The sequence below is a fragment of the Oncorhynchus keta genome, chromosome 13, assembly GCF_023373465.1.
Source record: "Oncorhynchus keta strain PuntledgeMale-10-30-2019 chromosome 13, Oket_V2, whole genome shotgun sequence".
In the NCBI taxonomy this organism is placed as follows: domain Eukaryota; kingdom Metazoa; phylum Chordata; class Actinopteri; order Salmoniformes; family Salmonidae; genus Oncorhynchus; species Oncorhynchus keta.
Genome location: NC_068433.1, coordinates 5,895 through 31,983, shown reverse-complemented (window position 1 = coordinate 31,983; position 26,089 = coordinate 5,895). Strand labels below are relative to the sequence as shown.

The 26,089-nt window shown below is 45.5% G+C and overlaps 1 protein-coding gene across 1 annotated transcript in view; it reads left to right on the top strand.

Annotated features, from left to right (window-relative positions):
* The window catches only part of LOC127906902 (nephronectin-like), a 36,088-nt gene extending 24,303 nt beyond the window's left edge, over positions 1 to 11,785 (top strand). Inside the window, exons 8-21 of the mRNA XM_052460701.1 lie at positions 1,434 to 1,918; positions 2,011 to 2,155; positions 3,918 to 4,004; positions 5,227 to 5,325; positions 6,345 to 6,610; positions 6,692 to 7,174; positions 7,325 to 7,754; positions 7,875 to 8,159; positions 8,255 to 8,419; positions 8,450 to 8,639; positions 9,175 to 9,399; positions 9,595 to 10,069; positions 10,195 to 10,564; positions 10,600 to 11,785. Coding sequence (XP_052316661.1) covers positions 1,434 to 1,918; positions 2,011 to 2,155; positions 3,918 to 4,004; positions 5,227 to 5,325; positions 6,345 to 6,610; positions 6,692 to 6,790 — 1,181 coding nt within the window. The 3' untranslated portion in view covers positions 6,791 to 7,174; positions 7,325 to 7,754; positions 7,875 to 8,159; ... (4 more) ...; positions 10,195 to 10,564; positions 10,600 to 11,785. The remainder of the gene's footprint in view (positions 1 to 1,433; positions 1,919 to 2,010; positions 2,156 to 3,917; positions 4,005 to 5,226; positions 5,326 to 6,344; positions 6,611 to 6,691; positions 7,175 to 7,324; positions 7,755 to 7,874; positions 8,160 to 8,254; positions 8,420 to 8,449; positions 8,640 to 9,174; positions 9,400 to 9,594; positions 10,070 to 10,194; positions 10,565 to 10,599) is intronic.
* Positions 11,786 to 26,089: the final 14,304 nt, after the last annotated feature.

The following is a 26,089-nucleotide window of genomic DNA, read 5'->3' as shown; positions in this document are numbered from 1 at the left end:
TAGTGACTGTCTCTGTGAATCCGAGGAGAGTTGAGTCTATAGAGAGAGTTAGTGACTGTCTCTGTGAATCCTACGAGAGTTGAGTCTGTAGAGAGAGTTAGTGACTGTCTCTGTGAATCCTGAGAGTTGAGTCTAAAGAGAGAGTTAGTGACTGTCTCTGTGAATCCTATGAGAGTTGAGTCTAAAATCCTATGAGAGTTGAGTCTGTAGAGAGAGTTAGTGACTGTCTCTGTGAATCCTGAGAGTTGAGTCTAAAGAGAGAGTTAGTGACTGTCTCTGTGAATCCTACGAGAGTTGAGTCTGTAGAGAGAGTTAGTGACTGTCTCTGTGAATTCTACGAGAGTTGAGTCTAAAGAGAGAGTTAGTGACTGTCTCTGTGAATCCTACGAGAGTTGAGTCTATAGAGAGAGTTAGTGACTGTCTCTGTGAATTCTACGAGAGTTGAGTCTAAAGAGAGAGTTAGAGACTCTCTCTGTGGATCCTATGAGAGTTGAGTCTATAGAGAGAGTTAGTGACTGTCTCTGTGAATCCTATGAGAGTTGAGTCTAAAGAGAGAGTTAGTGACTGTCTCTGTGAATCCTATGAGAGTTGAGTCTATAGAGAGAGTTAGTGACTGTCTCTGTGAATCCTATGAGAGTTGAGTCTAAAGAGAGAGTTAGTGACTGTCTCTGTGAATCCTGAGAGTTGAGTCTATCGAGAGAGTTAGTGACTGTCTCTGTGAATCCTATGAGAGTTGAGTCTATAGAGAGAGTTAGTGACTGTCTCTGTGAATCCTATGAGAGTTGAGTCTAAAATCCTATGAGAGTTGAGTCTAAAGAGAGAGTTAGTGACTGTCTCTGTGAATCCTGAGAGTTTAGTCTATCGAGAGAGTTAGTGACTGTCTCTGTGAATCCTATGAGAGTTGAGTCTATAGAGAGAGTTAGTGACTGTCTTTGTGAATCCTATGAGAGTTGAGTCTAAAATCCTATGAGAGTTGAGTCTAAAATCCTATGAGAGTTGAGTCTAAAGAGAGAGTTAGTGACTGTCTCTGTGAATCCTATGAGAGTTGAATCTATAGAGAGAGTTAGTGACTGTCTCTGTGAATCCTATGAGAGTTGAGTCTATAGAGAGAGTTAGTGACTGTCTCTGTGAATCCTATGAGAGTTGAGTCTATAGAGAGAGTTAGTGACTGTCTCTGTGAATCCTATGAGAGTTGAGTCTATAGAGAGAGTTAGTGACTGTCTCTGTGAATCCGATGAGAGTTGAGTCTATAGAGAGAGTTAGTGACTGTCTCTGTGAATCCTGAGAGTTGAGTCTGTAGAGAGAGTTAGTGACTGTCTCTGTGAATCCTATGAGAGTTGAGTCTATAGAGAGAGTTAGTGACTGTCTCTGTGAATCCTATGAGAGTTGAGTCTAAAGACAGAGTTAGTAACTGTCTCTATGTTTCTCTCCAGCTGTTGCCAAGGTCACCATTGTTCCTCCTCAACCTAAAACCACACCCAGATCTACAACGAGACCTACAGCTAAACAAGCAACCAGACATACAACCAGACAGACAGCCAGACAGACAACTACAGTCAGACCAACTACTTCTGCTACGACAGTGACTACAAACGCAGCAACCACTGCCATGGCAATAACTACCAGGGGACCTACCACCACGACAACCATCGTTACGACAACCACCGTCCCAACAACCATTCCCATGACAACAACCTCTACTCAGCCATTGACAACCACTACAACCCCTACTCCAACTACCCTCTCCCCTACCACCCCCAGCCCTCCTCCCTCTACCCCCTCCTCTACCACCCCCAGCCCTCCTCCCTCTACCCCCTCCTCTACCACCCCCAGCCCTCCTCCCTCTACCCCCTCCTCTACCACCCCCAGCCCTCCTCCCTCTACCCCCTCCCCTACCACCCCCAGCCCTCCTCCCTCGGCCCCCCCCTACCACCCCCAGCCCTCATCCCTCGGCCCCTCCCCTACCACCCCCAGCCCTCCTCCCTCGGCCCCCTCCCCTACCACCCCCAGCCCTCCTCCCTCGGCCCCTCCCCTACCACCCCCAGCCCTCCTCCCTCGGCCCCCTCCCCTACCACCCCCAGCCCTCCTCCCACCACCCCCCTGGACAACCACATTCAGAAGGTTGTTACCCAGAGACAGAGAGGAGATGTTCACAGTAAGAACACACACCGTCACCATGGAAACGTTTCTATGCTGAATACAGAGCAGTGCCTTCAGGATTCGGAGATTCTGCGATCGCGAAATGTTTTGCAAAATCAACAATTTCACGCATATTATGCGAGGGCATGGAAATTTGACCAATCACCGCAGTACAAAAAAAGACGGTTTGCATCTTCAAGCAATCATCTTCAAGCAATCATCTTCAAGCAATCATCTTCAAGCAATCATCTTCAAGCAATCATCTTCAAGCAATCATCTTCAACCAATCATCTTCAACCAATCATCTTCAACCAATCATCTTCAACCAATCATCTTCAACCAATCATCTTCAACCAATCATCTTCAACCAATCATCTTCAACCAATCATCTTCAACCAATCATCTTCAACCAATCATCTTCAACCAATCATCTTCAACCAATCATCTTCAACCAATCATCTTCAACCAATCATCTTCAACCAATCATCTTCAACCAATCATCTTCAACCAATCATCTTCAACCAATCATCTTCAACCAATCATCTTCAACCAATCATCTTCAACCAATCATCTTCAACCAATCATCTTCAACCAATCATCTTCAACCAATCATCTTCAACCAATCATCTTCAACCAATCATCTTCAACCAATCATCTTCAACCAATCATCTTCAACCAATCATCTTCAACCAATCATCTTCAACCAATCATCTTCAACCAATCATCTTCAACCAATCATCTTCAACCAATCATCTTCAACCAATCATCTTCAACCAATCATCTTCAACCAATCATCTTCAACCAATCACTGCACATTTACCGCATAATATGATTCAATCAAGCAACTCTCTTTTTTCCTTGTCGGTGCGTTTTCGTGACAAATTGGACAAAATCATATTTCCATGCAAAATGTCATAATTACCGCAGTAAAATGAAGCATTTCTTCCCCCAATTATCCAAAAACAATCCCTGTGGAATTCTGGAAGGACGAATAGAGAGGAAATAGGCAGATGAAGTAATACTCATTAATACCCAATAATACTCGGTAATACTCAGTAATGCTCAGTAATACTCTGTAATACTCATTAATACTCTGTAATACTCATTAATACCCAGTAATACTCATTAACACCCAGCAGTACCCGGTACTCGGTAATACCCAATTGATACTCAGTAATACTCAGTAATACCCGTTAATACTTGGCAATACTCAGTAATACTCATCAATACTCAGTAATACTTGGTAATATTCATTAATACTCAGTAATAGCCAGTAATATTCATTAATACCCAGTAATACCCAGTAATACTCATTAACACCCAGCAGTACTCAGCAATACCCATTGATACTCAGTAATACTCGGTAATACTCGGCAGTACCCATTAATACTCGGCAATACTCAATGATACCCGGCGGTGCCCGGTAATACTCATTAATACTCAGTGATGCTCGGTAATACTCGGTGATACTCAGTAATACTCATTAATGCTCGACGATACTCAGTAATACTCATTAATGCTCTGCGGTGCTCTGTAATACTCATTAATACTCTGTGGTACTCGGCAATACTCATTAATGCCCGGCGATACTCGGTAATACTCATTAATACTCGGTGGTACCCAGTAATACTTATTAATACTCAGTGGTACTCAGTAATATGCATTAATACTCAGTGGTACTCAGCAATACTCATTAATGCTCAGTGATACTCAGTAATACTCATTAATACTCGGTGGTACTATGACCAACAGTATAACGAACTGTTCTGTTGTTCCAGTCCCCCGTCTTCCAGGAAGTGGAAACAGAGGGTTTGACTACGACATTGAGCTGGGAAACACTACAGAGGACAACAGAGATGATCCAGGTACATCACACACACACACACACGCTCCGCACAGACACCACACACACACACACGCACGCTCCGCACAGACACCACACACACACACACACACAGTCCATCAGTGGATGGAGTGTGGCCCTGGCTATCGGTACATTTTAAGAATAAGAAAATGGTGCCGTCTGCATTGCTTAATATATATATATATTTTTTAATTTTACCCCTTTTTCTCCCCAATTTCGTGGTATCCAATTGTCTACTATCTTGTCTCATCGCTACAACTTCCGTACGGGCTCGGGAGAGACGAAGATCGAAAGTCATGCGTCCACCGATACACAACCCAACCAAGCCGCACTGCTTCTTAACACAGTGCGCATCCAACCCGGAAGCCAGCCGCACCAATGTGCCAGAGGAAACACCGTGCACCTGGCCACCTTGGCTAGCGCACACTGTGCTCAGCCCGCCACATGAGTCGCTGGTGCGCGATGAGACAAGGACACCCCTACCGACCAAGCCCTCCCTAACCCGGGCGACGCTAGGCCAATTGTGCGTCGCCCCACGGACCTCCCGGTCGCGGCCGGTTACGACAGAGCCTGGGCGCGAACCCAGAGACTCTGATGGCACAGCTGCAGTACAGCGCCCTTAACCACTGATTTATACTTTTACTTTTAAGTATATTTTAGCAATTACATGTACTTTTGATACTTAAGTATATTTACAACCGAAAACTTTTTCAGACTTAAAAACTCAACTAGTATTTTACTATGACTTTTACTTGAGTAACTTTCTAAAAGGCTTTTACTGAAGTATAACAATCGGGTACTTTTTCCACCACACACACACACACACACACACACACACACACACACACACACACACACACACACACACACACACACACACACACACACACACACACACACACACACACACACACACACACACACACACACACACACACACATACACACACACATACACACACACACACACACACACATACACACACACACACACACACACACACACACACACACACACACACACACACACACACACACACACACACACACATACACACACACACACACACACATACACACACACACACACACACACACACACACACACACACACACACACACACACACACACACACACACACACACACACACACACACACACACAATGAATCATGTCTTTCCCAGACGTCCATCCTTCAACCTCAAGAAATGTGTGTGTGTAGGGGCCGGTGCTCTGAGCTGTTCATTTGACCACGGTCTGTGTGGCTGGATCAGAAACCGAAATGGAGACCTGCACTGGGAGACAGCCAGCAGCCCTGCCGGTAACAACAACATTATTTATTTTGCCCTTCAATACATTATTGTCAGTTATAGCAATCTTCTTACCCCCGCACTACATTCTCTTTCTCTCCCTTTCTTCTTCTCTCTCTCCTTTTCCCTCTCATTCCTTCCCTCCTCTTTCTCTCCTCTCTCTCTCGTTTTCTCTCTCATTCCTTCTCTCTCTCCTTTTCCCTCTCATTCCTTCTCTCTCTCTCCTTTTCCTCTCATTCCTTCTCTCTCTCCTTTTCCCTCTCATTCCTTCTCTCATTCCTTCTCTCTCTCTCCTTTTCCCTCTCATTCCTTCTCTCTCTCTCCTTCACTCCTTCTCCCTCTCTCGTTTTCTCTCATTCCTTCTCTCTCTCCTTTTCCCTCTCATTCCTTCTCTCTCTCTCCTTTCCCTCTCATTCCTTCTCTCTCTCGTTCACTCCTTCTCCCTCTCGTTTTCTCTCTCATTCCTTCTCTCTCTCCTTTTCCCTCTCATTCCTTTTCTCATTCCTTCTCCCTCTCTCCTTTTCTCTCTGAATCCTTCTCTCTCTCTCTCTCTGATTCCTTCTCTCTGTCTCCTTCACTCCTTCTCCCTCTCTCTTTTTCTCTCTCATTCCTTCTCTCTCTCCTTTTCCCTCTCATTCCTTCTCTCATTCCTTCTCCCTCTCTCGTTTTCTCTCTCATTCCTTCTCTCTCTCTCCTTTCCCTCTCATTCCTTCTCTCTCTCTCCTTCACTCCTCCTCCCTCTCGTTTTCTCTCTCATTCCTTCTCTCTCTCCTTTTCCCTCTCATTCCTTCTCCCTCTCTCCTTTTCTCTCTGAATCCTTCTCTCTCTCTCTGATTCCTTCTCTCTGTCTCCTTCACTCCTTCTCCCTCTCTCTTTTTCTCTCTCATTCCTTCTCTCTCTCCTTTTCCCTCTCATTCCTTCTCTCACTCCTTCTCCCTCTCTCATTCCTTCCCTCATCTTTCTCTCCTTCTCTCTCTCTCCTTTTCCCTCTCATTCCTTCTCTCTGTCTCCTTCTCTCCTCTCTCTCCAGGTGGGCGGTACATGTCTGTTCCAGAGGTAGGGGCGGGGAAAAGGAGCATTCAAGGCGCACGATTGGTCCTCCCCTTAGCCCCGCCCTGGAGCGAGGGTCACTTGTGCTTCTCCTTCCGTCATTGGCTATCAGGTCACCATGTGGGTGTGCTTCAGCTGTTCGTCAGAAGGAAGGGTTTGAGATATAGCGCCGCCCTCTGGAGCCGGACGGGGGGAGAAGGGTGGAGACATACACAGATCACACTGTGGAGAGCAGGCCTGGAGAGTGTGAGTAGCACACGCTGCACACAAACACACACATGCTCCAACACATACACACACAAACACTCTAACACTGTGTTGTGATAGGTCCTTTTGAAAGGAGAGAGGAGGCGTGGCCACAAAGGACAGATGGGATTGGACGACGTTAGCCTGAGGAGAGGGGCCTGCGGAGAAGAGAGACTCTAACACACACACAGACGCTGGCACTGTGTTGTGATAGGTCCTTCTGAAAGGAGAGTGGAGGCGTGGCCACAAAGGAGAGATGGGATTGGACGACGTTAGCCTGAGGAGAGGAGAGACATTTTGTAACGTCAAGACTCTGGCACTATAGTCGACTGTACCTAATACAGTACAACTCTTAGATCAAATATATTGATAACTGATCAAATATATTGATTTTGTCCACTAGGTAATTATTGATAAAGCATGATAATGATGTGGCTGTATGAGCTGACTTTATTAGTAAAGACAAAGAGGTCAAAACGCATTTTGGATATCTTTGATGTATTATTCTATTAACAAATACAGTCTGGGTCTGAGGTACGTTACTACCACAGAGCCCATTCTGAGGTACGTTACTACCACAGAGCCCCTTCTGAGGTACGTTACTACCACAGAGCCCATTCTGAGGTACGTTACTACCACAGAGCCCATTCTGAGGTACGTTACTACCACAGAGCCCATTCTGAGGTATGTTACTACCACAGAGCCCCTTCTGAGGTACGTTACTACCACAGAGCCCATTCTGAGGTACGTTACTACCACAGAGCCCATTCTGAGGTACGTTACTACCACAGAGCCCATTCTGAGGTACGTTACTACCACAGAGCCCATTCTGAGGTACGTTACTACCACAGAGCCCATTCTGAGGTACGTTACTACCACAGAGCCCATTCTGAGGTACGTTACTACCACAGAGCCCATTCTGAGGTACGTTACTACCACAGAGCCCATTCTGAGGTACGTTACTACCACAGAGCCCCTTCTGAGGTACGTTACTACCACAGAGCCCATTCTGAGGTACGTTACTACCACAGAGCCCATTCTGAGGTACGTTACTACCACAGAGCCCATTCTGAGGTACAGTATGTTACTACCACAGAGCCCATTCTGAGGTACAGTATGTTACTACCACAGAGCCCATTCTGAGGTACGTTACTACCGCAGAGCCCATTCTGAGGTACGTTACTACCACAGAGCCCATTCTGAGGTACGTTACTACCACAGAGCCCATTCTGAGGTACGTTTCTACCACAGAGCCCATTCTGAGGTACGTTACTACCACAGAGCCCATTCTGAGGTACGTTACTACCACAGAGCCCATTCTGAGGTACAGTATGTTACTACCACAGAGCCCATTCTGAGGTACGTTACTACCACAGAGCCCATTCTGAGGTACAGTATGTTACTACCACAGAGCCCATTCTGAGGTACGTTACTACCACAGAGCCCATTCTGAGGTACGTTACTACCACAGAGCCCATTCTGAGGTACGTTACTACCACAGAGCCCATTCTGAGGTACAGTATGTTACTACCACAGAGCCCATTCTGAGGTACGTTACTACCACAGAGTCCATTCTGAGGGTACGTTACTACCACAGAGCCCATTCTGAGGTGCGCCCATTACTACCACAGAGCCCATTCTGAGGTACGTTACTACCACAGAGCCCATTCTGAGGTACAGTATGTTACTACCACAGAGCCCATTCTGAGGTACAGTATGTTACTACCACAGAGCCCATTCTGAGGTACGTTACTACCACAGAGCCCATTCTGAGGTACAGTATGTTACTACCACAGAGCCCATTCTGAGGTACGTTACTGCCACAGAGTCCATTCTGAGGTACAGTATGTTACTACCACAGAGCCCATTCTGAGGTACGTTACTACCACAGAGCCCATTCTGAGGTACGTTACTACCACAGAGCCCATTCTGAGGTACGTTACTACCACAGAACCCATTCTGAGGTACGTTACTACCACAGAGCCCATTCTGAGGTACAGTATGTTACTACCACAGAGCCCATTCTGAGGTACAGTATGTTACTACCACAGAGCCCATTCTGAGGTACGTTACTACCACAGAGCCCATTCTGAGGTACGTTACTACCACAGAGCCCATTCTGAGGTACGTTACTACCACAGAAACCATTCTGAGGTACGTTACTACCACAGAGCCCATTCTGAGGTACAGTATGTTACTACCACAGAGCCCATTCTGAGGTACGTTACTACCACAGAGCCTATTCTGAGGTACAGTATGTTACTACCACAGAACCCATTCTGAGGTACGTTACTACCACAGAGCCCATTCTGAGGTACAGTATGTTACTACCACAGAGCCCATTCTGAGGTACGTTACTACCACAGAGCCCATTCTGAGGTACGTTACTACCACAGAGCCCATTCTGAGGTACGTTACTACCACAGAGCCCATTCTGAGGTACGTCACTACCACAGAGCCCATTCTGAGGTACGTTACTACCACAGAGCCCATTCTGAGGTACGTTACTACCACAGAGCCCATTCTGAGGAACAGTATGTTACTACCACAGAGCCCATTCTGAGGTACGTTACTACCACAGAGCCCATTCTGAGGTACAGTATGTTACTACCACAGAGCCCATTCTGAGGTACGTTACTACCACAGAGCCCATTCTGAGGTACAGTATGTTACTACCACAGAGCCCATTCTGAGGTACGTTACTACCACAGAGCCCATTCTGAGGTACAGTATGTTACTACCACAGAGCCCATTCTGAGGTACGTTACTACCACAGAGCCCATTCTGAGGTACGTTACTACCACAGAGCCCTTTCTGAGGTACAGTATGTTACTACCACAGAGCCCATTCTGAGGTACGTTACTACCACAGAGCCCTTTCTGAGGTACAGTATGTTACTACCACAGAGCCCATTCTGAGGTACAGTATGTTACTACCACAGAGCCCATTCTGAGGTACGTTACTACCACAGAGTCCATTCTGAGGTACAGTATGTTACTACCACAGAGCCCATTCTGAGGTACGTTACTACCACAGAGCCCATTCTGAGGTACGTTACTACCACAGAGCCCATTCTGAGGTGCGTTACTACCACAGAACCCATTCTGAGGTACGTTACTACCACAGAGCCCATTCTGAGGTACAGTATGTTACTACCACAGAGCCCATTCTGAGGTACAGTATGTTACTACCACAGAGCCCATTCTGAGGTACGTTACTACCACAGAGCCCATTCTGAGGTACGTTACTACCACAGAGCCCATTCTGAGGTACGTTACTACCACAGAACCCATTCTGAGGTACGTTACTACCACAGAGCCCATTCTGAGGTACAGTATGTTACTACCACAGAGCCCATTCTGAGGTACGTTACTACCACAGAGCCCATTCTGAGGTACGTTACTACCACAGAGCCCATTCTGAGGTACAGTATGTTACTACCACAGAGCCCATTCTGAGGTATGTTACTACCACAGAGCCCATTCTGAGGTACGTTACTACCACAGAACCCATTCTGAGGTACAGTATGTTACTACCACAGAGCCCATTCTGAGGTATGTTACTACCACAGAGCCCATTCTGAGGTACGTTACTACCACAGAGCCCATTCTGAGGTACGTTACTACCACAGAGCCCATTCTGAGGTACAGTATGTTACTACCACAGAGCCCATTCTGAGGTATGTTACTACCACAGAGCCCATTCTGAGGTACGTTACTACCACAGAGCCCATTCTGAGGTACGTTACTACCACAGAACCCATTCTGAGGTACAGTATGTTACTACCACAGAGCCCATTCTGAGGTATGTTACTACCACAGAGCCCATTCTGAGGTACGTTACTACCACAGAGCCCATTCTGAGGTACGTTACTACCACAGAGCCCATTCTGAGGTACGTTACTACCACAGAGCCCATTCTGAGGTACGTTACTACCACAGAGCCCATTCTGAGGTACAGTATGTTACTATCACAGAGCCCATTCTGAGGTACAGTATGTTACTACCACAGAGCCCATTCTGAGGTACGTTACTACCACAGAGCCCATTCTGAGGTACAGTATGTTACTACCACAGAGCCCATTCTGAGGTACAGTATGTTACTACCACAGAGCCCATTCTGAGGCACGTTACTACCACAGAGCCCATTCTGAGGTACGTTACTACCACAGAGCCCATTCTGAGGTACAGTATGTTACTACCACAGAGCCCATTCTGAGGTACAGTACGTTACTACCACAGAGCCCATTCTGAGGTACAGTACGTTACTACCACAGAGCCCATTCTGAGGTACAGTATGTTACTACCACAGAGCCCATTCTGAGGTACAGTACGTTACTACCACAGAGCCCATTCTGAGGTACAGTACGTTACTACCACAGAGCCCATTTTAATTGATGACGGCCTCTCTTTTAAATTTCATGGGATTTTATTTCAGGAAGAAGGCCTGTTTTTCTTTTGAAGCCAGAAGGAGGCTAGTCACAGCTACATTTATGCCTTTACTAGACTATGGGGATATTTTATATATCAATGCTTCCGCTCAGTGTTTGAGATCACTTGACACCCTTTACCAAGGCACTTTGAGAGTTATTTTAAACTGCAAAACCCTTACGCATCACTGCACTTTGTATACCAGGGTTGGCTGGCCTTCTCTAGTCACTCGTAGGCTCAGTCACTGGTCTACTTTTATTTACAAAGCCATTTTGGGTTTACTACCTTTTTATTTGGGCATTTTTATTGTTCATAAATGTGGTGGGTCGTCTCTTCGTTCGCTGGACTTTATCCTGCTAACTGTTCCAAATGTCCAAACTGAATTTGGTAAACGGGCTTTTATGTCCTCTGGCCATCGTCTTGGAACACCTTACAAAATACTTTTAAACTGGAAGAACTTGTCCCGATTGGTGTCTTTAAATCACTGATGAAGGATGTTGAGGCTGATTCCCTGACCTGTCAATGTCTTTAATTTGCTGTTTTATACTCTTGTGAATTCAATGGTTTTAACCAGATTACTTGTAGTTTTTCATGTTGTTTGTCTGTAATTTTTGTGTAATGACTTGGTGCTGCCTATCTTGGCCAGGACGCTCTAGAAAAACAGATTTTAAATCTCAATGAGCCCTTCCTGGTTAAATAAAGGTTGAATAAATAAAGCAAAGGTATGTTAGTACCACAGAGCCCATTCTGAACGGAGTGTATCCAATACAAACAACTAACTATTAATTGATTAAAGATTATCTGTGTGTGTGTGTGTGTGTGTGTGTGTGTGTGTGTGTGTGTGTGTGTGTGTGTGTGTGTGTGTGTGTGTGTGTGTGTGTGTGTGTGTGTGTGTGTGTGTGTGTGTGTGTGTGTGTGTGTGTGTGTGTGTGTGTGTGTGTGTGTGTGTGTGTGTGTGTGTGTGTGTGTGTGTGAACACTGTAACACCTGTAAACACACAGTCCAGTTCATAGAGAATGATGACAGGCCCTACTGTCTGTAAACACACAGTCCAGTTCATAGTGAATGATGACAGGCCCTACTGTCTGTAAACACACAGTCCAGTTCATAGTGAATGATGACAGGCCCTACTGCCTGTAAACACACAGTCCAGTTCATAGTGACTGATGACAGGCCCTACTGCCTGTAAACACACAGTCCAGTTCAAAGTGAATGATGACAGACCCTTGTAAGTAGCTGAATTTGGCACTAGATTCTTTTACCAATAAAAGTCACTGTAAGGGTCTGAAAACATGCTAAATGTTGTACGTTTAAATTTTATTTTTTTAATTTAACCCTTATCTTACCAGGTAAATTGAATAAGAACACATTCTCATTTACAGCAAAGAGCTGGGGAATAGTTACAGGGGAGAGGAGGGGGGGGATGAATGAGCCAATTGTAAACTGGGGATGATTAGGTTTCCATGATGAGGGCCAGATTGGGAATTTAAGCAGCACTGCCCATGTGTCAAATGGCTTATTTCCATATCGGCATGCTGTAGCTCTGATTGGCCAACAGGTCAGCGGAGACTCCAGTCCTGGACGAGACAGATGCTTTTATTAGGTTTTATTTACTGCAGTGTCTACTAATTGTCCAGTCGTACGGCTGCTTCCCCATTCTATATCGCAATAGAATTTTCACAAAATGCCTTAGAATACGCCATTCACAAACATTCTATGAATTTATGAAAATGTAAAAATGATCATATCGAAGCTGTCACATTTTTCCTGGGGTGTATATGAACAGATTTTAATAATATTTCATGTTGCTAAAACACTGTCAGTTCCCCTTTAAGTCTTAAACAAACAAGGCAGGAGGTTCTAGATTGTAGTTCTGAAATGGAATGCTATCTACCATTCTGGAACATCCCTGTACCTTCCAGAATGGAATGCCATCTACCATTCTGGAACATCCCTGTACCTTCCAGAATGGAATGCCATCTACCATTCTGGAACATCCCTGTACCTTCCAGCATGGAATGCCATCTACCATTCTGGAATGCCATCTACCATTCTGGAATGCCATCTACCATTCTGGAACATCCCTGTACCTTCCAGAATGGAATGCCATCTACCATTCTGGAATGCCAGCTACCATTCTGGAATGCCATCTACCATTCTGGAATGCCATCTACCATTCTGGAATGCCATCTACCATTCTGGAACATCCCTGTACCTTCCAGCATGGAATGCCATCTACCATTCTGGAATGCCATCTACCATTCTGGAATGCCATCTACCATTCTGGAACATCCCTGTACCTTCCAGCATGGAATGCCATCTACCATTCTGGAATGCCATCTACCATTCTGGAATGCCATCTACCATTCTGGAACATCCCTGTACCTTCCAGAATGGAATGCCATCTACCATTCTGGAATGCCATCTACCATTCTGGAATGCCATCTACCATTCTGGAATGCCATCTACCATTCTGGAATGCCATCTACCATTCTGGAACATCCCTGTACCTTCCAGAATGGAATGCCATCTACCATTCTGGAACATCCCTGTACCTTCCAGAATGGAATGCCATCTACCATTCTGGAACATCCCTGTACCTTCCAGCATGGAATGCCATCTACCATTCTGGAACATCCCTGTACCTTCCAGCATGGAATGCTATCTACCATTCTGGAACATCCCTGTACCTTCCAGCATGGAATGCCATCTACCATTCTGGAACATCCCTGTACCTTCCAGCATGGAATGCCATCTACCATTCTGGAACATCCCTGTACCTTCCAAAATGGAATGCCATCTACCATTCTGGAACATCCCTGTACCTTCCAGAATGGAATGCCATCTACCATTCTGGAATGCCATCTACCATTCTGGAATGCCATCTACCATTCTGGAACATCCCTGTACCTTCCAGAATGGAATGCCATCTACCATTCTGGAATGCCATCTACCATTCTGGAATGCCATCTACCATTCTGGAATGCCATCTACCATTCTGGAATGCCATCTACCATTCTGGAACATCCCTGTACCTTCCAGAATGGAATGCTATCTACCATTCTGGAACATCCCTGTACCTTCCAGAATGGAATGCCATCTACCATTCTGGAACATCCCTGTACCTTCCAGAATGGAATGCCATCTACCATTCTGGAATGCCATCTACCATTCTGGAATGCCATCTACCATTCTGGAACATCCCTGTACCTTCCAGAATGGAATGCCATCTACCATTCTGGAACATCCCTGTACCTTCCAGAATGGAATGCCATCTACCATTCTGGAACATCCCTGTACCTTCCAGAATGGAATGCCATCTACCATTCTGGAATGCCATCTACCATTCTGGAATGCCATCTACCATTCTGGAATGCCATCTACCATTCTGGAACATCCCTGTACCTTCCAGAATGGAATGCCATCTACCATTCTGGAATGCCATCTACCATTCTGGAATGCCATCTACCATTCTGGAACATCCCTGTACCTTCCAGAATGGAATGCCATCTACCATTCTGGAATGCCATCTACCATTCTGGAATGCCATCTACCATTCTGGAATGCCATCTACCATTCTGGAATGCCATCTACCATTCTGGAACATCCCTGTACCTTCCAGAATGGAATGCCATCTACCATTCTGGAATGCCATCTACCATTCTGGAACATCCCTGTACCTTCCAGAATGGAATGCCATCTACCATTCTGGAATGCCATCTACCATTCTGGAATGCCATCTACCATTCTGGAACATCCCTGTACCTTCCAGAATGGAATGCCATCTACCATTCTGGAATGCCATCTACCATTCTGGAATGCCATCTACCATTCTGGAATGCCATCTACCATTCTGGAATGCCATCTACCATTCTGGAACATCCCTGTACCTTCCAGAATGGAATGCCATCTACCATTCTGGAATGCCATCTACCATTCTGGAATGCCATCTACCATTCTGGAACATCCCTGTACCTTCCAGAATGGAATGCCATCTACCATTCTGGAATGCCATCTACCATTCTGGAATGCCATCTACCATTCTGGAATGCCATCTACCATTCTGGAACACCCCTGTACCTTCCAGAATGGAATGCCATCTACCATTCTGGAACATCCCTGTACCTTCCAGAATGGAATGCCATCTACCATTCTGGAATGCCATCTACCATTCTGGAATGCCATCTACCATTCTGGAATGCCATCTACCATTCTGGAACATCCCTGTACCTTCCAGAATGGAATGCCATCTACCATTCTGGAATGCCATCTACCATTCTGGAATGCCATCTACCATTCTGGAACATCCCTGTACCTTCCAGAATGGAATGCCATCTACCATTCTGGAATGCCATCTACCATTCTGGAATGCCATCTACCATTCTGGAAATCCCTGTACCTTTCAGAATGGAATGCCATCTACCATTCTGGAACATCCCTGCCATCTGCTATCTACCATTCTGGAATGCCATCTACCATTCTGGAACATCCCATGTACCTTCCAGCATGGAATGCCATCTACCATTCTGGAACATCCCTGTACCTTCCAGCATGGAATGCTATCTACCATTCTGGAACACCTGTACCTTCCAGCATGGAATGCTATCTACCATTCTGGAACATCCCTGTACCTTCAGAATGGAATGCCATCTACCATTCTGGAACATCCCTGTACCTTCCAGCATGGAATGCCATCTACCATTCTGGAACATCCCTGTACCTTCCAGAATGGAATGCTATCTACCATTCTGGAACATCCCTGTACCTTCCAGAATGGAATGCCATCTACCATTCTGGAACATCCCTGTACCTTCCAGCATGGAATGCCATCTACCATTCTGGAACATCCTGTACCTTCCAGAATGGAATGCTATCTACCATTCTGGAACATCCCTGTACCTTCCAGCATGGAATGCTATTCCAGCATGGAATGCCATCTACCATTCTGGAACACCCCTGTACCTTCCAGAATGGAATGCCATCTACCATTCTGGAACATCCCTGTACCTTCCAGCATGGAATGCCATCTACCATTCTGGAACATCCCTGTACCTTCCAGCATGGAATGCCATCTACCATTCTGGAACATCCCTGTACCTTCCAGAATGGAATGCCATCTACCATTCTGGAACATCCCTGTACCTTCCAGAATGGAATGCCATCTACCATTCTGGAACATCCCTGTACCTTCCAGAATGGAATGCTATCTACCATTCTGGAACATCCCTGTACCTTCCAGCATGGAATGCTATCTACCATTCTGGAATGCTATCTACCATTCTGGAACATCCCTGTACCTTCCAGAATGGAATGCCATCTACCATTCTGGAACATCCCTGTACCTTCCAGCATGGAATGCCATCTACCATTCTGGAATATCCCTGTACCTTCCAGAATGGAATGCCATCTACCATTCTGGAACATCCCTGTACCTTCCAGAATGGAATGCCATCTACCATTCTGGAACATCCCTGTACCTTCCAGAATGGAATGCCATCTACCATTCTGGAACATCCCTGTACCTTCCAGAATGGAATGCCATCTACCATTCTGGAACATCCCTGTACCTTCCAGCATGGAATGCCATCTACCATTCTGGAACATCCCTGTACCTTCCAGAATGGAATGCTATCTACCATTCTGGAACATCCCTGTACCTTCCAGAATGGAATGCCATCTACCATTCTGGAACATCCCTGTACCTTCCAGAATGGAATGCCATCTACCATTCTGGAACATCCCTGTACCTTCCAGAATGGAATGCCATCTACCATTCTGGAACATCCCTGTACCTTCCAGAATGGAATGCCATCTACCATTCTGGAACATCCCTGTACCTTCCAGAATGGAATGCCATCTACCATTCTGGAACATCCCTGTACCTTCCAGAATGGAATGCCATCTACCATTCTGGAACATCCCTGTACCTTCCAGAATGGAATGCCATCTACCATTCTGGAACATCCCTGTACCTTCCAGAATGGAATGCCATCTACCATTCTGGAACATCCCTGTACCTTCCAGAATGGAATGCTATCTACCATTCTGGAACATCCCTGTACCTTCCAGAATGGAATGCTATCTACCATTCTGGAACATCCCTGTACCTTCCAGAATGGAATGCCATCTACCATTCTGGAACATCCCTGTACCTTCCAGAATGGAATGCCATCTACCATTCTGGAACATCCCTGTACCTTCCAGAATGGAATGCCATCTACCATTCTGGAACATCCCTGTACCTTCCAGAATGGAATGCCATCTACCATTCTGGAACATCCCTGTACCTTCCTTCTACCATTCAGTACCTTCCAGCATGGAATGCCATCTACCATTCTGGAACATCCCTGTACCTTCCAGAATGGAATGCTATCTACCATTCTGGAACATCCCTGTACCTTCCAGAATGGAATGCTATCTACCATTCTGGAACATCCCTGTACCTTCCAGAATGGAATGCCATCTACCATTCTGGAACATACCTTCCAGCATGGAATGCCATCTACCATTCTGGAACATCCCTGTACCTTCCAGCATGGAATGCCATCTACCATTCTGGAACATCCCTGTACCTTCCAGAATGGAATGCCATCTACCATTCTGGAACATCCCTGTACCTTCCAGAATGGAATGCCATCTACCATTCTGGAACATCCCTGTACCTTCCAGCATGGAATGCCATCTACCATTCTGGAACATCCCTGTACCTTCCAGAATGGAATGCTATCTACCATTCTGGAACATCCCTGTACCTTCCAGAATGGAATGCTATCTACCATTCTGGAATGCCATCTACCATTCTGGAACATCCCTGTACCTTCCAGCATGGAATGCCATCTACCATTCTGGAACATCCCTGTACCTTCCAGCATGGAATGCTATCTACCATTCTGGAACATCCCTGTACCTTCCAGCATGGAATGCTATCTACCATTCTGGAACATCCCTGTACCTTCCAGAATGGAATGCCATCTACCATTCTGGAACATCCCTGTACCTTCCAGCATGGAATGCCATCTACCATTCTGGAACATCCCTGTACCTTCCAGAATGGAATGCCATCTACCATTCTGGAACATCCCTGTACCTTCCAGAATGGAATGCCATCTACCATTCTGGAACATCCCTGTACCTTCCAGAATGGAATGCCATCTACCATTCTGGAACAACATCTACCATTCTGGAACATCCCTGTACCTTCCAGAATGGAATGCTATCTACCATTCTGGAACATCCCTGTACCTTCCAGAATGGAATGCTATCTACCATTCTGGAACATCCCTGTACCTTCCAGCATGGAATGCCATCTACCATTCTGGAACATCCCTCCAGCATGGAACCTTCCAGCATGGAATGGAATCTACCATTCTGGAACATCCCTGTACCTTCCAGAATGGAATGCCATCTACCATTCTGGAACATCCCTGTACCTTCCAGAATGGAATGCTATCTACCATTCTGGAACATCCCTGTACCTTCCAGAATGGAATGCTATCTACCATTCTGGAACATCCCTGTACCTTCCAGAATGGAATGCCATCTACCATTCTGGAACATCCCTGTACCTTCCAGAATGGAATGCCATCTACCATTCTGGAACATCCCTGTACCTTCCAGAATGGAATGCCATCTACCATTCTGGAACATCCCTGTACCTTCCAGAATGGAATGCCATCTACCATTCTGGAACATCCCTGTACCTTCCAGAATGGAATGCTATCTACCATTCTGGAACATCCCTGTACCTTCCAGAATGGAATGCCATCTACCATTCTGGAACATCCCTGTACCTTCCAGCATGGAATGCTATCTACCATTCTGGAAATCCCTGTACCTTCCATGCTATCTACCATTCTGGAACCTGTACCTTCCAGAATGGAATGCCATCTACCATTCTGGAACATCCCTGTACCTTCCAGAATGGAATGCCATCTACCATTCTGGAACATCCCTGTACCTTCCAGAATGGAATGCCATCTACCATTCTGGAACATCCCTGTACCTTCCAGAATGGAATGCCATCTACCATTCTGGAACATCCCTGTACCTTCCAGAATGGAATGCCATCTACCATTCTGGAACATCCCTGTACCTTCCAGAATGGAATGCCATCTACCATTCTGGAACATCCCTGTACCTTCCAGCATGGAATGCTATCTACCATTCTGGAACATCCCTGTACCTTCCAGAATGGAATGCTATCTACCATTCTGGAACATCCCTGTACCTTCCAGCATGGAATGCCATCTACCATTCTGGAACATCCCTGTACCTTCCAGAATGGAATGCCATCTACCATTCTGGAACATCCCTGTACCCCAGAATGGAATCTACCATTCTGGAACATCCCTGTACCTTCCAGCATGGAATGCCATCTACCATTCTGGAACATCCCTGTACCTTCCAGCATGGAATGCCATCTACCATTCTGGAACATCCCTGTACCTTCCAGAATGGAATGCTATCTACCATTCTGGAACATCCCTGTACCTTCCAGCATGGAATGCTATCTACCATTCTGGAACATCCCTGTACCTTCCAGAATGGAATGCCATCTACCATTCTGGAACATCCCTGTACCTTCCAGCATGGAATGCCATCTACCATTCTGGAACATCCCTGTACCTTCCAGAATGGAATGCTATCTACCATTCTGGAACATCCCTGTACCTTCCAGCATGGAATGCCATCTACCATTCTGGAACATCCCTGTACCTTCCAGAATGGAATGCCATCTACCATTCTGGAACATCCCTGTACCTTCCAGAATGGAATGCCATCTACCATTCTGGAACATCCCTGTACCTTCCAGCATGGAATGCTATCTACCATTCTGGAACATCCCTGTACCTTCCAGAATGGAATGCTATCTACCATTCTGGAACATCCCTGTACCTTCCAGAATGGAATGCCATCTACCATTCTGGAACATCCCTGTACCTTCCAGAATGGAATGCTATCTACCATTCTGGAACATCCCTGTACCTTCCAGAATGGAATGCCATCTACCATTCTGGAAACATACCTTCCAGCATGGTACCATCTACCATTCCAGCATGGAATGCCATCTACCATTCTGGAACATCCCTGTACCTTCCAGCATGGAATGCCATCTACCATTCTGGAACATCCCTGTACCTTCCAGCATGGAATGCCATCTACCATTCTGGAACATCCCTGTACCTTCCAGAATGGAATGCCATCTACCATTCTGGAACATCCCTGTACCTTCCAGAATGGAATCTATCTACCATTCTGGAACATCCCTGTACCTTCCAGAATGGAATGCTATCTACCATTCTGGAACATCCCTGTACCTTCCAGCATGGAATGCCATCTACCATTCTGGAACATCCTGTACCTTCCAGCATGGAATGCCATCTACCATTCTGGAACATCCCTGTACCTTCATTCTGGAATGAATGGAATGCATCTACCATTCTGGAACATCTACCATTCTGTACCTTCCAGAATGGAATGCTATCTACCATTCTGGAACATCCCTGTACCTTGCCAGACCATGGAATGCATGGAATGCTATCCATTCTGGAACATCCCTGTACCTTCCAGCATGGAATGCCATCTACCATTCTGGAACATCCCTGTACCTTCCAGCATGGAATGCCATCTACCATTCTGGAACATCCCTGTACCTTCCAGAATGGAATGCCATCTACCATTCTGGAACACCCCTGTACCTTCCAGCATGGAATGCTATCTACCATTCTGGAACATCCCTGTACCTTCCAGCATGGAATGCTATCTACCATTCTGGAACATCCCTGTACCTTCCAGCATGGAATGCCATCTACCATTCTGGAACATCCCTGTACCTTCCAGCATGGAATGCCATCTACCATTCTGGAACATCCCTGTACCTTCCAGCATGGAATGCCATCTACCATTCTGGAACATCCCTGTACCTTCCAGAATGGAATGCTATCTACCATTCTGGAACATCCCTGTACCTTCCAGAATGGAATGCCATCTACCATTCTGGAACATCCCTGTACCTTCCAGAATGGAATGCTATCTACCATTCTGGAACATCCCTGTACCTTCCAGAATGGAATGCCATCTACCATTCTGGAACATCCCTGTACCTTCCAGAATGGAATGCTATCTACCATTCTGGAACATCCCTGTACCTTCCAGCATGGAATGCCATCTACCATTCTGGAACATCCCTGTACCTTCCAGAATGGAATGCCATCTACCATTCTGGAACATCCCTGTACCTTCCAGAATGGAATGCTATCTACCATTCTGGAACATCCCTGTACCTTCCAGAATGGAATGCTATCTACCATTCTGGAACATCCCTGTACCTTCCAGCATGGAATGCCATCTACCATTCTGGAACATCCCTGTACCTTCCAGCATGGAATGCCATCTACCATTCTGGAACATCCCTGTACCTTCCAGAATGGAATGCTATCTACCATTCTGGAACACCCCTGTACCTTCCAGCATGGAATGCTATCTACCATTCTGGAACATCCCTGTACCTTCCAGAATGGAATGCTATCTACCATTCTGGAACATCCCTGTACCTTCCAGCATGGAATGCCATCTACCATTCTGGAACATCCCTGTACCTTCCAGAATGGAATGCCATCTACCATTCTGGAACATCCCTGTACCTTCCAGAATGGAATGCCATCTACCATTCTGGAACATCCCTGTACCTTCCAGAATGGAATGCTATCTACCATTCTGGAACATCCCTGTACCTTCCAAAATGGAATGCCATCTACCATTCTGGAACATCCCTGTACCTTCCAGAATGGAATGCTATCTACCATTCTGGAACATCCCTGTACCTTCCAGAATGGAATGCTATCTACCATTCTGGAACATCCCTGTACCTTCCAGAATGGAATGCCATCTACCATTCTGGAACATCCCTGTACCTTCCAGCATGGAATGCCATCTACCATTCTGGAACATCCCTGTACCTTCCAGAATGGAATGCCATCTACCATTCTGGAACATCCCTGTACCTTCCAGAATGGAATGCCATCTACCATTCTGGAACATCCCTGTACCTTCCAGAATGGAATCCAGCATGGAATGCCATCTACCATTCTGGAACATCCCTGTACCTTCCAGAATGGAATGCTATCTACCATTCTGGAACATCCCTGTACCTTCCAGAATGGAATGCTATCTACCATTCTGGAACATCCCTGTACCTTCCAGAATGGAATGCCATCTACCATTCTGGAACATCCCTGTACCTTCCAGAATGGAATGCCATCTACCATTCTGGAACATCCTGTACCTTCCAGAATGGAATGCCATCTACCATTCTGGAACATACCTTCAGAATGGAATGCCATCTACCATTCTGAACATCTTCCATGGAATGCTATCTACCATTCTGGAACATCCCTGTACCTTCCAGAATGGAATGCCATCTACCATTCTGGAACATCCCTGTACCTTCCAGAATGGAATGCTATCTACCATTCTGGAACATCCCTGTACCTTCCAGAATGGAATGCCATCTACCATTCTGGAACATCCCTGTACCTTCCAGAATGGAATGCCATCTACCATTCTGCAGAATGGAATGCTATCTACCATTCTGGAACATCCCTGTACCTTCCAGAATGGAATGCCATCTACCATTCTGGAACATCCCTCTACCATTCAGAATGGAATGCCATCTACCATTCTGGAACATCCCTGTACCTTCCAGAATGGAATGCTATCTACCATTCTGGAACATCCCTGTACCTTCCAGAATGGAATGCCATCTACCATTCTGGAACATCCCTGTACCTTCCAGAATGGAATGCCATCTACCATTCTGGAACATCCCTGTACCTTCCAGAATGGAATGCTATCTACCATTCTGGAACATCCCTGTACCTTCCAGAATGGAATGCTATCTACCATTCTGGAACATCCCTGTACCTTCCAGCATGGAATGCCATCTACCATTCTGGAACATCCCTGTACCTTCCAGAATGGAATGCTATCTACCATTCTGGAACATCCCTGTACCTTCCAGCATGGAATGCTATCTACCATTCTGGAACATCCCTGTACCTTCCAGAATGGAATGCCATTCTACCATTCTGGAACATCTACCATTCTGAACATCCCTTCCAGCATGGAATGCTATCTACCATTCTGGAACATCCCTGTACCTTCCAGCATGGAATGCCATCTACCATTCTGGAACATCCCTGTACCTTCCAGAATGGAATGCTATCTACCATTCTGGAACATCCCTGTACCTTCCAGCATGGAATGCTATCTACCATTCTGGAACATCCCTGTACCTTCCAGAATGGAATGCCATCTACCATTCTGGAACATCCCTGTACCTTCCAGAATGGAATGCTATCTACCATTCTGGAACATCCCTGTACCTTCCAGAATGGAATGCCATCTACCATTCTGGAACATCCCTGTACCTTCCAGCATGGAATGCCATCTACCATTCTGGAACATCCCTGTACCTTCCAGCATGGAATGCCATCTACCATTCTGGAACATCCCTGTACCTTCCAGAATGGAATGCTATCTACCATTCTGGAACATCCCTGTACCTTCCAGCATGGAATGCCATCTACCATTCTGGAACATCCCTGTACCTTCCAGAATGGAATGCTATCTACCATTCTGGAACATCCCTGTACCTTCCAGAATGGAATGCCATCTACCATTCTGGAACATCCCTGTACCTTCCAGAATGGAATGCTATCTACCATTCTGGAACATCCCTGTACCTTCCAGCATGGAATGCTATCTACCATTCTGGAACATCCCTGTACCTTCCAGAATGGAATGCTATCTACCATTCTGGAACATCCCTGTACCTTCCAGAATGGAATGCTATCTACCATTCTGGAACATCCCTGTACCTTCCAGAATGGAATGCTATCTACCATTCTGGAACATCCCTGTACCTTCCAGCATGGAATGCCATCTACCATTCTGGAACATCCCTGTACCTTCCAGAATGGAATGCTATCTACCATTCTGGAACATCCCTGTACCTTCCAGCATGGAATGCTATCTACCATTCTGGAACATCCCTGTACCTTCCAGCATGGAATGCTATCTACCATTCTGGAACATCCCTGTACCTTCCAGAATGGAATGCTATCTACCATTCTGGAACATCCCTGTACCTTCCAGAATGGAATGCTATCTACCATTCTGGAACATCCCTGTACCTTCCAGAATGGAATGCTATCTACCATTCTGGAACATCCCTGTACCTTCCAGAATGGAATGCCATCTACCATTCTGGAACATCCCTGTACCTTCCAGAATGGAATGCTATCTACCATTCTGGAACATCCCTGTACCTTCCAGAATGGAATGCCATCTACCATTCTGGAACATCCCTGTACCTTCCAGAATGGAATGCCATCTACCATTCTGGAACATCCCTGTACCTTCCAGAATGGAATGCTATCTACCATTCTGGAATGCCATCTACCATTCTGGAACATCCCTGTACCTTCCAGAATGGAATGCTATCTACCATTCTGGAACATCCCTGTACCTTCCAGAATGGAATGCCATCTACCATTCTGGAACATCCCTGTACCTTCCAGCATGGAATGCTTTTACACACTGACCTATAAAGAACTAACCTGTCTGTGACGCCCTGCCACTCACAGCTATAGGGTAAACCCATCTTGACTGATACACACACACTACCCACAGTGATATCATTAACAGAAAATGGAGGCAGGGAGGGTTTCGTTCCAGCTTTGGGCTAAAGTTAATCATTATATATTTGACACTTACATTATAGCCAGAATGAGGCCCATGTAAATGTGATATTCCAGATTTTTTCTTTTGTACATACATGTGCAAACATTTCTAAAAACCTGTTTTTTTCTTAGTCATTGTAGGGTATTGTTGTAGATTGAGGAGGGATTTTATTTTATTCAATTGTAGAATAAGGCTGTAAAGTTACAAAAAAATGTGGAACCAGAAGCACAAACTGCAAACTTCTTTGGAAGTCTGGTCACTAGCCATACAGTAAACCTCCTATACAGACTACAACAGTAAACCTCCTATACAGACTACAGGCTACAACAGTAAACCTCCTATACAGACTACAACAGTAAACCTCCTATACAGACTACAACAGTACACCTCCTATACAGACTACAGACTACAACAGTAAACCTCCTATACAGACTACAACAGTAAACCTCCTATACAGACTACAACAGTAAACCTCCTATACAGACTACAACAGTAAACCTCCTATACAGACTACAACAGTAAACCTCCTATACAGACTACAGGCTACAACAGTAAACCTCCTATACAGACTACAACAGTAAACCTCCTATACAGACTACAGACTACAACAGTAAACCTCCTATACAGACTACAACAGTAAACCTCCTATACAGACTACAACAGTAAACCTCCTATACAGACTACAACAGTACACCTCCTATACAGACTACAACAGTAAACCTCCTATACAGACTATACAGACTACAGACTACAACAGTAAACCTCCTATACAGACTACAACAGTAAACCTCCTATACAGACTACAGGCTACAACAGTAAACCTCCTATACAGACTACAACAGTAAACCTCCTATACAGACTACAACAGTAAACCTCCTATACAGACTACAGGCTACAACAGTAAACCTCCTATACAGACTACAACAGTAAACCTCCTATACAGACTACAACAGTAAACCTCCTATACAGACTACAGGCTACAACAGTAAACCTCCTATACAGACTACAACAGTAAACCTCCTATACAGACTACAGACTACAACAGTAAACCTCCTATACAGACTACAACAGTAAACCTCCTATACAGACTACAGACTACAACAGTACACCTCCTATACAGACTACAACAGTAAACCTCCTATACAGGCTACAACAGTACACCTCCTATACAGACTACAACAGTACACCTCCTATACAGACTACAACAGTAAACCTCCTATACAGGCTACAACAGTACACCTCCTATACAGACTACAACAGTACACCTCCTATACAGACTACAACAGTACACCTCCTATACAGACTA